The 13979-nt window shown below is 36.4% G+C and overlaps 1 protein-coding gene across 1 annotated transcript; it reads right to left on the bottom strand.

Moving 5' to 3' along the window:
• Nucleotides 1-3330: 3330 nt before the first annotated feature.
• On the bottom strand, nucleotides 3331-13899 carry tnfrsf1b (tumor necrosis factor receptor superfamily, member 1B). The gene is made up of 9 exons (XM_052609277.1): nucleotides 13724-13899; nucleotides 8352-8445; nucleotides 8077-8202; nucleotides 7445-7603; nucleotides 6943-7024; nucleotides 6577-6860; nucleotides 5900-5974; nucleotides 5705-5739; nucleotides 3331-4506 (listed from the first exon to the last, which is right to left on the bottom strand). Exons 1-9 carry the CDS (start codon nucleotides 13784-13786, stop codon nucleotides 4108-4110), a joined length of 1317 nt encoding a protein of 438 aa, XP_052465237.1. The 5' UTR covers nucleotides 13787-13899; the 3' UTR covers nucleotides 3331-4107.
• Nucleotides 13900-13979: the final 80 nt, after the last annotated feature.

Raw genomic sequence — 13979 nt, 5'->3', positions numbered from 1 at the left:
CACAGAGGGTGGGGGGCACACAACAACAAATGGCAAACTAATAAAGCTCTCTCTGGACTTTTACTATTGCTTTAAAGAAATTAAATACACTAATTGTATTTTATTTGTTTTTATAATCTGGGCTGGATTCGCTAAGGATATAAGACATTTTAACCCGAGTGAATGTTGAATTCCTCCCGCTGCTGTAATGGTACAGCCACCAGCTTCCTCATCAAGGGCAGAAATGAGCATATGATAATATCAGAGTGATTGCTCGCACTCTGCTGGCGTGTGTTTGTAGGTCGATACGAAATGTGTTCTTATACAGCATTCTTTTAATTTAAAGAAAACATCTAAAATTAATTATGACCGTTCAAGTACTTAATTTAACATAAGTGTAAGATGAACTAAAAAATATCAGAAAGAATAATGTTAAATTTAGTTTATGGTTTTCTTAATCTGCGATGCAAATTGTCAGCTTTTGTTCAGGCATACAGACTTAGATAGATAGATAACACACACCTGCATTAGGAGCTGCATTTCTTTGCATGTCTTTTTGCCTTTTGCTTCACAGCACTTGAATGATTTGTTCATTACACAAACATTCAGAAGGCGAGACCCGCTTTGAAATGGCAACATTAATTGGTTTATTTGCTGGCGAGTGGCAATTTAACTATATTCAACTAATCATTACTAACTATATAACTATACATATAAAATATTTAATTGTTCAAATATTTATATATATAAATATATATACTATATATATATATATATATACTATATATATACTAAAATCAAAATTAACTTAGATATTGCATAAGGGAACAAATACAATTAGAAGACAATTAATACAAATTCATGTACAGTATATATCATATTTATAATGCTTTTAACTTGTGCTTTTTTAGTCTAGATTGAATGAGTTTTATTAGTGTTATGGAAATTAGATTTTAATGACAATTATCACTGTGAATAATGAGAATTACAAGCAAATTAAAAAGTAAAACATTCAGACACATAATATAGTGATGAGATTTCACAATGCGAAAAAAAAAAACAACAAAAAAACTACTACTTTATTTTTTTCATTAAATGTATTAGTTTGTTTGCTTTTCTGGGGGGGTGGAATTTCAACTTGTTTTTCTAACTTGACATTTTCTTTTTTATTTGTAGGCGATACAAAAGAAGACCATGCACAGGATTGCAGAACAAGTGTTGCTCAAAACTATCTGGTGCATCACTGGTCAAGTTCCTGACTGAATTACTGTCCTTATTATTGTGAAAGTGCTTTCTCAACATGCTAGTTTGCTCATGCACCCACATTTCCTGACACTGGCCTCACATCTCACCTCAGAAGCTGACCTTTGTCCACCAAACTTTTTGCTGAGTTATTCTGGCACTCATGGTTTGACGTGCCAAAACAAATTTAACAAAACAAAAATGAAATAAGGATGTCTTCTACATCTTTCCCCACTTTACAAGAAGAACGGTTGATTCACAAATGACCTGCGGTTGTCAGACACATTCATCAACCCATAGTTCTTCTTTATCTATGCAGTTTCAGTGTGTGACAATCTGAGGTCCTGTGGTTCATGTTCATTGTTTGCACCTCACAGCTGCAGTGAAATCAACATGTGCAACACACAGTGTTCATTATGAAACTGTTCGACAAAGATACTATCAGAATTCATTCATCTCTTACTTAAGTTGCACTGGAGAAGTGACATGCTTTGAAATGGTAGGCTGTTGGTTTGCTTCCCTACCTCAATCTTATTTCAGGATTTCCTGTCACTGAGTGCAGCGCAAACAAACCATTTCCCACAAACTAAACGCTGCTTTTTGCTTACTCATAATCATAACACTTGTGCTTGTAACACATTGCTGTGTTTCACGACAGGGATGGATTAAAATGGAGAACGCAACTTACTGAAATGACTCACTGCCAAGTACCTATGGGGTTTCAGTATGCATGCTGGGTCTTTTAGAAAATAAACTTTCACACTTGCACTAGTTTATTTAAGTTGTCCTCTGACGATGTCCAACAGCAGACATTCACACATTATATATGCATGTATGTATATATATATATATATATATATATATACATATATTATGCATAAAGAAGAATTGTATAAAACAGAGGAAATAAATGGTGTTTTTAAAAAAAATACTGTGTAATGATGGATTTACACAAAATATTCAAATAATTCATACAGATAGCAAATTGCATTTAATTTTTTACGTATTTTAAATAATTATATTTAATGTTTTTTTTTTCTTCATATTGTAACACTTAAAGTCTGGATCCGGGTAAATGGACAAATTAATAAAATGTATACACAAAAAAGAAATAAATTTAAAATAAAATAAATGGAGAATAATTCAATATAGAAATTACTTATGTATATTAAATGGACCTAATTGTCCCTATAAGTGGACATCATAAAGGTGTTACTGTATCTGCTTCTAGATTCCCATACTTACACACTTCTGCTCAAAATCTGAATAAATCAAGTAATTACTCAGTAAGTTACAAATGAAAACCAGGTTTCCTGAACCAATCCCACAACAAACAGCCTGTGGCTTACAGAAGACGCTCAGAAAAAGAAAGCAGCAGACACTCCACAGTTCAAATGAGCAGTGCAATATAGACGTGGGAGTATACAGCAACCTTCAAAACAGCCATAGAGGGCATGATCAATATTTAATCAGCTCCCAAAGAGATACCTCTCTGTTATTCCTTAAGTCGGTTAACAACTGCATTGATCCACCGCTGGAGTCTTTCCTCCGGCTTCATACGTTAATCTTAAACTGCTTTTTGTGCTGGTGGTCTTCCAAGAGCATCTATATAATGGATGTTCTGGCAAGGAGAACCACGGTTAGGTCTTGACTACACTGTAGTTTGCATAGTTGACAGCGTTTGAAATTCGGGGAAATATATGAATACATTGTTGAAAAAAAATTATAATAAACTTTCAACTGGTAGATTTCTCTTGCATTATACCAGGGCATTTATAGGTCCCTCAAACTGATTTTTAGCCTGTTTTATTGTCCACCAGGTGAGAAAAAATGTCAAGTTAAAATGCTTTTAAAAGAATAGTTCACCAAATAATTACAATTTGCAGAACATATTAATGCATTTGAGGACTTACATTTTTCGCTGGAAGCAATGATGTGATATTAAAAATGTTTTTTGATTAATGGATTGTTGTTGATTACTGTCATGTTTTAATCAGCTGTTTGGACTCTCATTCTCACGGCACCCATTCACTGCATTGCATCCATTGCTAAGCAAGTGATGGGATGCAAAAATAATAGCTTGCACAATAGAAAAATAATATAAACAACTGCGAATAATACTGCTTTATATAAGTGGATATACAAAATTTTACAATGACAACATATATACAAGTTTAAAAAAATACAAAAATAACTATATACATTCCTATATTCCAACAAAATCTTTGATGATATACTTGGCAACGCAATACATACAAAATATTGATTCTCCACTGTTATATCTTTATATCTAGGATCTATAATATCTAAAAGTATTGGGCAACCTGTGCTGTAAATAGAAAGCTTGCTTATTTTTCATTCATCTCATGTAATCCCACAAAATTCATTCACAAGTCTATAAAAAAATATGACAAAATATAAACAGTGAAACACCTAATACATTTGCAAGGGAGGTAGAGAAAACAACAACCACTGGGGGGCGCTATCTTTACATCTCTCTATATATCGAATCATCATTCATTTCGTCTCACCAGGGAGGTTTAAAAACTTTTTACGTGTCAAACGTTATAGACGAGTACTGAATAGAGATAGCAACCATAAAACTGTACAATACATTACAATAACGAGTCAGTTTTGTTGGCTTTAGCTGGCAGAGGATCCATTGGTCAGCAAGTGATTTAATATTACATTTCTCTATATCTGTTCCCATTAACTCATCTACATCTTGAATGGCCTGGGGGTGAGCACATTTTCATCTTGGGCTGATTTATTCCTTTTTAGTTTTAAAATAATGCAATTAATGTCATCTGTTTAACTTTACAATGCATTTAGGGATTTGCATATGCATTTATCTAAACTTATATATTTGGTCAGTAAAGCATCCAATCAGAAGACACACAGGCCGCTCTCCTGCACTGAGCGCAGAGCTTCTTTGCCGTCCTCTTGCTGACAGGATACACAGACCTCTTCTTGAGAAAGCGGCACCGGAGCTTCAGCGTGGGGTGTCAGGGGTGTCAGCATGGGGATGGAGCAGGACGCTGTCGTGGGGTTCAGCTGGCAGTTGAAGGTGGCCGTGATGCTGAGATTGACCATGGGGCTGGAGACGGATGGCTGCTCTGGTAGGGACTCCTGACTGGTGCGGTCCAGCCAGTCAGCGCTGCTGTGACCTGAGTCTGGCTGACTCTGGCTGTCCGATGAAGTCATGGACGGCTCCTTCTGGCACCTGTCGACGAGTAACAGACGCTGATAATCAGGTGTGCTGCTCGCCGAGGGATCCTGCTCTACCTGAAGAGAGACGGGAAAGCGATAAAATCAGTATCCCAAAATAAAAAAGTACTCAATTTGATATACCATTTCAATATTATTTGATTGGTTTAATGTAAGATATGCAATACAACCATATTTATTTCTTAGATGGCAAATGCAATATACAATGTGGAAATGAGGTCATGAGACAAGTTAGTTTAGCATACTACTGTTTGAAGCATTTATTGTTGTACAGTACATTGCATATTTTTCAGTAGAGAAGTAAACCTACTAGGCAAATTGTGAATAGCAAACTAGCATACTAACATACTACCATTTATGAAATATAAAGACAAAGCATAAACGGCAAGAATAGGATGCTATTCCTTTAAATGGAAGGAATCAAGAAATATACTCTTAATATATGTTTATAGTAAGAGTAGTAGTCTGTTCCTAAGAATATATGTACTCTTACTATACCTATAGTCGGCAGACATTATAATAGTAGCATGCTAATCCTTGCCAAAAAGATGGCAGAAAGAGTAAATGCTGTTCCTTTATTTAGAAGAAAACAAGATATACATACACTAACTACAGTGAATGCATAGTTATTAGGCAAGTCATGGGAATATACAGTATATATATTTACGAAGGACATTTTAACAATTCCAAACCACATCACAATCACTTAATAACTACTATTAATTTTGTTGGAAGTGAAGGACACATTATATTCAGATGTGCAGAATTATAAAGCAGGTTTTATTTTACATGTAAAATGGGCCAAAAAACAATCTTTATTAAAATTATTAAATGCCCATGGGAATGACAGTACTTTAGAAATTGCTAAATTAAGGTGTGACCAAATAAACAAGAAATGCTCAATGGGGCAATGGGGTCACAAAAAAAAAAAAGGTCGAGAAGAAAAGACGTTAACTGTAAAAGACTTAAAGAATTAAAGTAAAGATTTAGGTGTTAAACCAAGAATTAAACCATCAGGAACCCTTTAGTCTTCCAAAACTAAAAAATTAACAGTAGTTATTAAAGTAGGTTTGACGTGGTTTGGAATTAGCAAAATGTGCTTGGAAAAAATATAAATAACTTACCTAATTATTATACATGCTCTGTAAATTTTTGTATGGCAGAAATAAAAAGAGTATATGCTATTCCTTTATTAGGAGGAGAATGAGACCTGTACACTTGTAGTATGTAGTACAATATGAATTGGAAAATGTACCTTCTTGTCATCTGTGATCGGAACCTTCTGTAAACCTGCCGTAAACAAAGAAAAACACGTCACCAACTTAACCTAAGGTGCTCAATACACATAAACTAATCTCTATGTAAAGAGCTGAAAACTTTTCAGTCTGCGACCTAGATGACTTTTCTGATATCAGACTGATGTAATTGAAATTGAAAATGCCCACAATACCTTTCCTCTTTCGTAACATGCATGTAATCACCATCACTCCCAATATGAGCACAACCAGACCAATACCAACACCGACTGGGGGGTGCAGAGAAAAAGACACAGATCAGAGAAGAAACACAGCTGAAGGACAATGAAATGCCAAAGGTGACAGAAAGGAAGGAAGGAAACTTGAAAGAATTCAAACAATGAACAAGCAAGGCATCAAAAACTGATATATGAATAACTCACAGCTCACTTAAAAAAGTACAATGTTTAATGAATATGGTATTATTACACTATTAAAGTACCACCATTTAAATATAGTACTATCACTTATAGAGTGCATGAGATTATGTAACTCACAATGCTTCATCGGACTGTATTTTGTCCCCTTGTTAAAAACATTAAGTACACAATTTTTGCCTTTTCGTCTAATTTTCAAATACATTTTCAAATACATTGTAATATTGTGATTCATCTCATAGCTGGTTGCATAGCTCATGTTCAACAAATCCTTCTGGAATCAAAGCTGTTGAAAAAGTGGGCGGACACTGTTGCACTCTATTAAATGGCACTTTGTATTACTTTATTCTGATTGGTTGATTCAAACATCTTTGCAGAATTTTTGCAACTTTTTTAACCTTGGTACTTCTATATGGGTTGTAAGCTAAATACTTGTAGCATGGCCTAATACTTACCAGAGCAGTAGATCATGAAATCTTGATACCCTGCTGTGTCTGTTGTCACTCTACTCAATAGAACTACAGTTGAGGTGGTGGTGGTGGTGGTGGTGTTCATAAGCTGAATTGCCTGCATTTTTCCCCAAATAGAACCCGGTTTTTGGGGGCTAGTACGCTTTGGTGAACTCTGAAGGGGAGCATTTGATGTTGTTGCTGCTGTTGATGGTGGTGGTGGTGGCATCCTCTCACACAGTGTATCAACTGTAGAGTCGCCAGCTCTTAAAACTGACCTGCCTTCACATCTAACAGAGAAAAAGACAAGTAAGCCATATGCATGTGTGTGCATTTGTAAGCAATGAGTCTTTCTTTCCATTTGCATCTTACTTTGTGTGTGGTTTACACTGTTCACTATTAGTGCGGTCTGAAAACGTTCCAGTTGGACATGGCATACACCTAACAGATGACCCTGCATTTACAAACACACCACAATGATGACAGCACGCATAACTGGCCTATTAAAACAAATAATGCATTAAATGACTCGATGCATTTGACTGGATAAATTGACGTATTCCTCAATGAAAATGCAAGTTTGCGACAAGGAGGTACAGTATATTTTTAAACAGCCAATAACTAAAAATCATTTGCTTTTTGTGGTTTTAACGAGTGTAGATATTAAGAGGAGAGGCATTTGAATACTGGAGAGCATTTTGTTAGACAAAAGTCCAATGAGTAATCAAAATCCTTATCCTTTTCTCTGAAGAGAATGTATTTTTTAGATGTGAATGTGCTAAAAAATAAATGAGTTTAAAGCTAACAGACATAGACTTAAAGCTACACAACTCCAATTCGGACGACAGTACAGTTGTACACTTGTTCCTCTTACCTTCTTTGAAGACAAATTGACCAGGTTTGCAGGATCTAGATCTTCTGCATTCCTCACATTCTTTTTCGAAATTATACTTAGAACATGTCATCCCAGGCTTGCAAACACAAACGGCTTTGGTATCAGCAGAGCAGTTTGTGCCATACATCAGTCCTTTCACTAACAAGAAGAAATGGACAGCAACATGTTAAGTCTTGAATGAATATTATAATAATACAAGTAAATCTAGTAACACTGTAACAAATGTATTACTCATTGTTATTGCATTATCATTAACATGACAAGTCAAAAACGTAACATTCTTCTCTACATGTTCATATTCAGATTGCACAAAAGAAGACTACAGATTATACTTGAAATGTAGTATGGTGACTTTATACATATATATTTTTTTCTTTTGTAGTTTGTCATTTTTGTAGCATCTGGTCACCATTCACTTTCATTGAACCGAAAAGTGTGCTTAACTTCTCAGTTTGTGGTTTATTGAAGAATAAAATTCTTAAGGGCTTGCAAGGGCAAGAGGGTAAGCAAATAATGACGGAATGTAATTTCTTTAAGACGTACAAATTCCAGATTAATACTGAAACAAGACTTTGTCATTGCGGAGTGCTTCATTAAAATAGTCAACTTACCTTCTTTACACCTTGGACAAGAGAAACAGTTAGAAAAATGGTTCATATTTTCTGAGTACTGTCCATCTTGGCAGGGTTCACAGACGGTGTCTGAATTACTAGTGCACATAACCGCCAGATGAGTCCCTAGAATGAATATAAATGATTCAGAACTTGGAGTTGCTTCAAAACATCACAAAAACAGTGACAGTTCGGCCTCGTGAACTAACAAGTAATCAGATTATGGACACAAATGTTTACATTCTCTCCCACGCTCCCCTCGGTTTATGACATACCTGGTTTGCATCTACTGCAGCACAGTCCCAAGTCTTTGGCGTAATATTCAGTGGCTGTATCACATGTTCCATCTGATCGATATGGCAGAGATGTCTGTGAAAACAAAGGAGAAAAAGCCCAAAAATATCAGTGACATTTTCCTTGGATTCTCAGGAACAGATACTTGTCTTGTGAACGAAACACTACCCACCACTTCCTCATAGTCACAATATACGTCTTCTCTTTAAATCTTTTCTCAGGTACGCTAATGCTGCTACAATGGTATTTAGCGTAGGACCGTCGATTTAGTGCAGGCGTTTGCACAAGGTTCACCGATATGAAATATGTCCAAAACAGACTAAGCAAGCACAAATATCCATTTGTACCGAAAACGCTGATGTGATAGTTTCAGATCTGCACTTGTCAGCTGAAACAAAGAATCTCAGTGACAAGTGACAGACTTGATATTTAGTCATTTGGCATTTTGAAAGAAACATTCCCTTTTGTGTCAGCAAGAATCTATTTTCTGCACATTGCTTTTTTTTCTTGTTTTTTTTTCAACAAAAACGATTTTGAAAAATATAAAATTATATCTGAAAAATATTTAATTGTTATATAAATCAGTCAACAGCCGTCCTTATCACTACAAACAGGAATCGCCACTAATTTGACATTCAGATCTGCGATGCCGTCTGGTATTTTCCATGCTTTTCCTGATGTAATTACAAGGAAATGGGACATATATACTGTATTTATATTTAATCATCTGAAATATTTTTATGCAAAGCTGCAAAAGCTGGCCAGTAGGATTCAGAAATGAGAGAATGAAGAGTAAGTGACATCATATTCAACTGTCCTTTAACCTATGCAGTGGTATTTCTGCAATGGAATCTGACGTGAACTGATACGAACAGCCAAAATGGGCAAAGGGCAATAGAGAGTGGCAAAGATAAAAGAATGATATTTTTCTGACCTTCTGACCACTATACTGAGTCTATCCTGACAGATCTGCATGCACAGACAGACTCTTTGTGTTTGCGGTGTCTATGTGCACAAAGTGTACATGCAGAATTCCAAATGAATGTAAACATGATCAACACTGACAGAACGGGAGGAAGGCGGAGCAGAGGAGAAAAGCAGAAGTGAAGTCAGAAGGAAATGACTGTTACCTAACTACAGTAAATAATAACCTGCAAATTAGTGAGGGAGAAATAATAACGGCTGGGAAACTCAGCTCTTCTTCAGAGGAAAAGCAAAGGGACTTTTGCAGAATGTTGGGAACTTTTGGACTGTTCTAAAAGTCCAGCTTGAATTTGTTTATCCGTTTACAAAACAGAGGTAATATTTGGTATTGAATCATATGAATATCATATTTGTATGGAAGCCACAGAATAAAAAATAAAAGTAAGGTAGTTGTGACTTTATTGAAATTGCGAGTTTACACTATTTATCTTAGAATTGAGTGATATAAAGTCTGTAATGCAGGATATTAGCTTTTCTTTTCTCAGAATTGTGATATATACAAAGTCAGACCTTTCTGTTATAAATTCAGAATTCTGAGATTATATAACTTTATAACATGCAATCACAAGTTTATATTACACAATTGCAAGAAAAGTCAGAATTGTTAGATAAAAAGTCACAAATTGATTCCATATATTTGAAATAGTGTCTAGAATTTTGATATATCCACTAAAGTAAATCTTAATTTATTTAATTTAAATAAATCCAAATTAAATTGCAAAGGCGATAAATCACGATTAGACAGAAGCTGTTATTGTCATGCGTATCTTCCAGTAAAGAACGGTTCTGTGTTCAGCAGTAAATCTCCATCCGAAGGCCAGAGGGCGCTCTCGTGCTAAAACTCCACATACACCTCGCAGAAGAAATTCCTATTCGCTTGTTAAGTCTGACGTCACGCAGCAGCGCTTCCGTGTCCAAACGCTCCATCAGTTACCATGAGAAAACAACAAAAGGTGCTAATATAAACTCACAATGTGATAGAATATTAGCGAAAAAGTTATAATCTTAACCTTTAACTCCATACCGAAGTCCCAGATAGCCAGACAATGAAAATATTAATATAAAAAAATATATAACAATTATTTGTGTTTGGGACGCTGTGAGCACGGAGACTGTAGTGTATACCGTACGTTTGAAAGCGTTTAGCTTAAATGATTAATATGAATAAACAGTGCTCATAAACGGCTGCTGAGGTCCTATTCTCAAGTGAAGTGAGTTGAGGCTTGGACCCGGAAACAGTGCTTCTTACGTCATCACTTAACAACCGAATAGCGGTTCTGAATAAACAGAAGGATTTACTTCAAACACTAGACTGACGTTATGAAGAAAGGTAGGAGTAAAAACTTTATTAAATGTGGTACATGCTTTCAGATGGAGCAGCATTTACTACACAGAGCCATAGTTCACTGACAAGCTACCCAAACAGCTTTCATAATCATAGAAAGATTTCATAATCTCTTGATTAAATCGTCTGCAATTATGAAACGCGATTTTGCCTAGCTTGTCAGTGAACTACAGCTCTGTGTAGTAAATGCTGTTCCATCTGAAAGCAGGTGCTGGAAATTTACTACTAATCACAGAACCGGCTTTACAGACAAGATGCGAATGACAATCGTATTTGATTAATCGTGCAGCCCTAAAACAAGTGTTTTGATGCACTCAAATTTAACATTAAATCCTTACAAATCACATTTTACATTCAAAGGCTTAGTATTTCCCATGACTCTCAGTGCTAACCTTCAAATGGTTAAAGATGGATTCAGCATAGTCCCTGATCTCTAAATCTAAAAAGGAAGTTGCTGCAGAACTGTGCTTTCTGCCACAGACCAAAATGCACAGAATGATTTAAGAGTTGTCGTAATCGAAACACCCTCACTTTATATGGTGGGTTCTACAAATGACTCATTTATATTTGACTGAAAGAAACTGTCTGAGGTGAAAGGGCTAACATTAAAGACAACTTCAAATAAAAATGTAATCTTAAGAAAATAATTTCTGCAAGAAGTGCACATCCTGATATAATAGATTAGGAAACGGATAGACGTTACGAAAAATGACTGCATCATCTCTAAAACCACTGACGTCTTCTCAAACGCTCAAGATGTTAAGAGGAAATTGCTGAGGTGTGTTACTGGGAAACGACCCACATATACAGGCCAGCAGACTTCCTCCATGCAACGATGTGCTTCACTGAAGAACAGAGACAGAGCGCTTATCTTTACAGCCAAACAAACCACAGTAAACCAGATTACACCAACAAGCCCCAACACATTTACACGCTGAATGTCAAAAGCACACAAAAGTATTTCTTGTTAAAAATGCATGCAGCCTCCCAAGATCTTTCAGCAATCTGTAAATAAATCTTTTTATTTAAGCAACTGCATGCTCTTTGTTCTCAGCTTCAGCACATTTTTCAGTCACATCGGGTTAACTTTCCCATGACTTATAGATCATGTAAGTGGTATTAAAACAAGTAGAGCAAGTGGAACCAGAGGTGACTAAAGAGTTGACTAAAGGGACAGAAACACAGAAAACAATGCTGCTTAAAAACACTTCATTTACATACTCACTTGATATGTGGTAAAGCACGCAGATGTGTTCTAGTTAAACTGCGATATACGTGAACTCCCCACCTTCTCAATCTAGACCACAAGAAAAACTAGCTAGAAAAACGACTCGACAATTCATTGGATACTTTCTTTCTAGACAGCGCTTGTACAGTAGTAGGCAGCTTACCATCCTGTGATGCACAGAGATACTGGCACACTAGGTTAAGATGGCTAAAACTGCGGTCTTTGTAGGGTTCACTGGGGTTTTCCTCTCGCTTATGTCCAATGATATGTATGTGATCCAATGTAGGTACTATAGATGAATAGGTTTCGCCTATGCCAATGATGCCCAAAATGTTTCTTAAATAGCCAGCACACTATGTTTTAAGATACTTACACTCATAAAAATCAAAGGTTCCATGAAGAACATACACAGAATCTTTCCATAAAGGTTCTATAAAACTTTAAAGTGTAAAAAAGGTTCTTCAAAGGTCCAATCTTTGCGCATTTTGTTTTGTCAAAGACACCCAAAATGCTGTCTATGTAGGCAGTATATTATGCTTTATGATGCCGTCTAGGTAGGCAGGTCATTTGATTTTTCCGCAAAATATTGTCTAAACTGGCAGCTTGCTGGGTTTTGCATATGCTCATAATGACAAGATACAGTCTATGTAAAGTGGTGCTTATGCCCTAGATGCCCAATGCTGTCTAACTAGGCAGCACACCGTGTTTTAAGATACTCCTGATGCTGAAAATTGGAGATTTGGTCAAGCAATTCACTTGTTTTACCTACATCATGTTCAAAAATACTTTGTAACACACTAACTGTTTGATTTTTATAATGCCCAACTCATTTTGGTTTTCCAAAGACAACCAGAAATGCTGTCTATGTAGGCTGTATATTATGTTTTATGACGCCCATGCCATCTAGGTAGGCAGGTCACTTGGTTTTTCATGTCCTCCAACGTAAAAAAAAAAAATAGCACATCTAGTAGGCAGCTTGCTGGGTTTTGACGAAGAACAAAAATAGAGTCCAAGTAGAGTGCTGCTTGTGCCCAAGCTGCCCAAAATGTTATCTAAATAGTAAGCAAATTCTTTTTTTAAGATACCCATGATGCTCAAGAATGAAGTTCGGGTAGGTGACTCATTTTGCCAACGTTGTGCCCAAAAATGCTGTGTAGGCACATTAGAAAAACTTGTGATGCCCAGCTCAATTGGTTTGCCAAAGACACTCAAAAATACTGTCTACACAGGAAAATGATACCAAATATGCTTTATAGGTAGACAGGTCAATAGATTTTCCATCATTCCCAACAAATATCATTTAGGTAGCTGTCCAAGATGCCCAAAACGTTAACTATGCATCACGCTACGTTTCTATAGGTCTATAATGCCTACATATAATGTCAATGAATGTAGTTTATTGGGTCACTATGACGGTGACACCCACAGTGCTGTCTACGTAGGCAGCACAATAGGTTTCGCCTATGTCCAATAATGTAGTTAGCAAGCGCCCTAAAGTAGCCTATGCACGTGACACGGATGACAGTAGGCAGCACGCAATGATTTGAGACACCAAGCAAGCACGCAACCTCTGCTGGAAATTCCAACAGCGCGAGAACAGAACATAAGTGAAAATAAATATATCTTTCATTTCTACGACTCACATTTAGAATCCGAGAATAACGCTTGTTTTTCGTTTAGTGTTTTTCAGAAGAATCTCTTCATCTCTATCAAAACAAACTTGTGAAAGTCGTGCAAGTATAAGAATGAATCATTATATTGCATTTGTCCGCAACACATATAAACCTGTTCGTTACCTTCCCCTCCGCCACGCGCCACACCGCCGCCATAAATAATAACCGTGAGATGAGAATCAGCATGATCCTTCAGCGACCCGCGCGACTGAATTCCGACTGACCATCACTCAACTCTCCGAGTCCCGGAAATGTTGCACGGCACGGCAGTCCCCCCTGCAAACCAGGAAGCGACAGCGCGTTTGACACAGTCACACACACAGCAGACCTCTGAAGTGAGAGACATGAGCTCCTCCTGTACTGGCGTCAAAAACAGAAT

The sequence above is a fragment of the Carassius gibelio genome, chromosome A11 (assembly GCF_023724105.1).
Source record: "Carassius gibelio isolate Cgi1373 ecotype wild population from Czech Republic chromosome A11, carGib1.2-hapl.c, whole genome shotgun sequence".
Taxonomy (NCBI): domain Eukaryota; kingdom Metazoa; phylum Chordata; class Actinopteri; order Cypriniformes; family Cyprinidae; genus Carassius; species Carassius gibelio.
The sequence above is the reverse complement of the archived record's forward strand: the minus strand, read 5'-3'. Positions and strand labels throughout refer to the sequence as shown.

What these genes read in the sequence shown, in the direction of transcription:
- tnfrsf1b (XM_052609277.1), bottom strand. Translation starts at nt 13,786, where the DNA reads ATGCTGATTCTCATCTCACGGTTATTATTTATGGCGGCGGTGTGGCGC. An exon ending in TCAATTTGTCTTCAAAGAAG is followed by an intron (nt 7,025 to 7,444) that starts GTAAGAGGAACA and finishes TTGTAAATGCAG; the next exon opens with GGTCATCTGTTAGGTGTATG. An exon ending in CGATCACAGATGACAAGAAG is followed by an intron (nt 4,507 to 5,704) that starts GTACATTTTCCA and finishes GTCTCTCTTCAG; the next exon opens with GTAGAGCAGGATCCCTCGGC.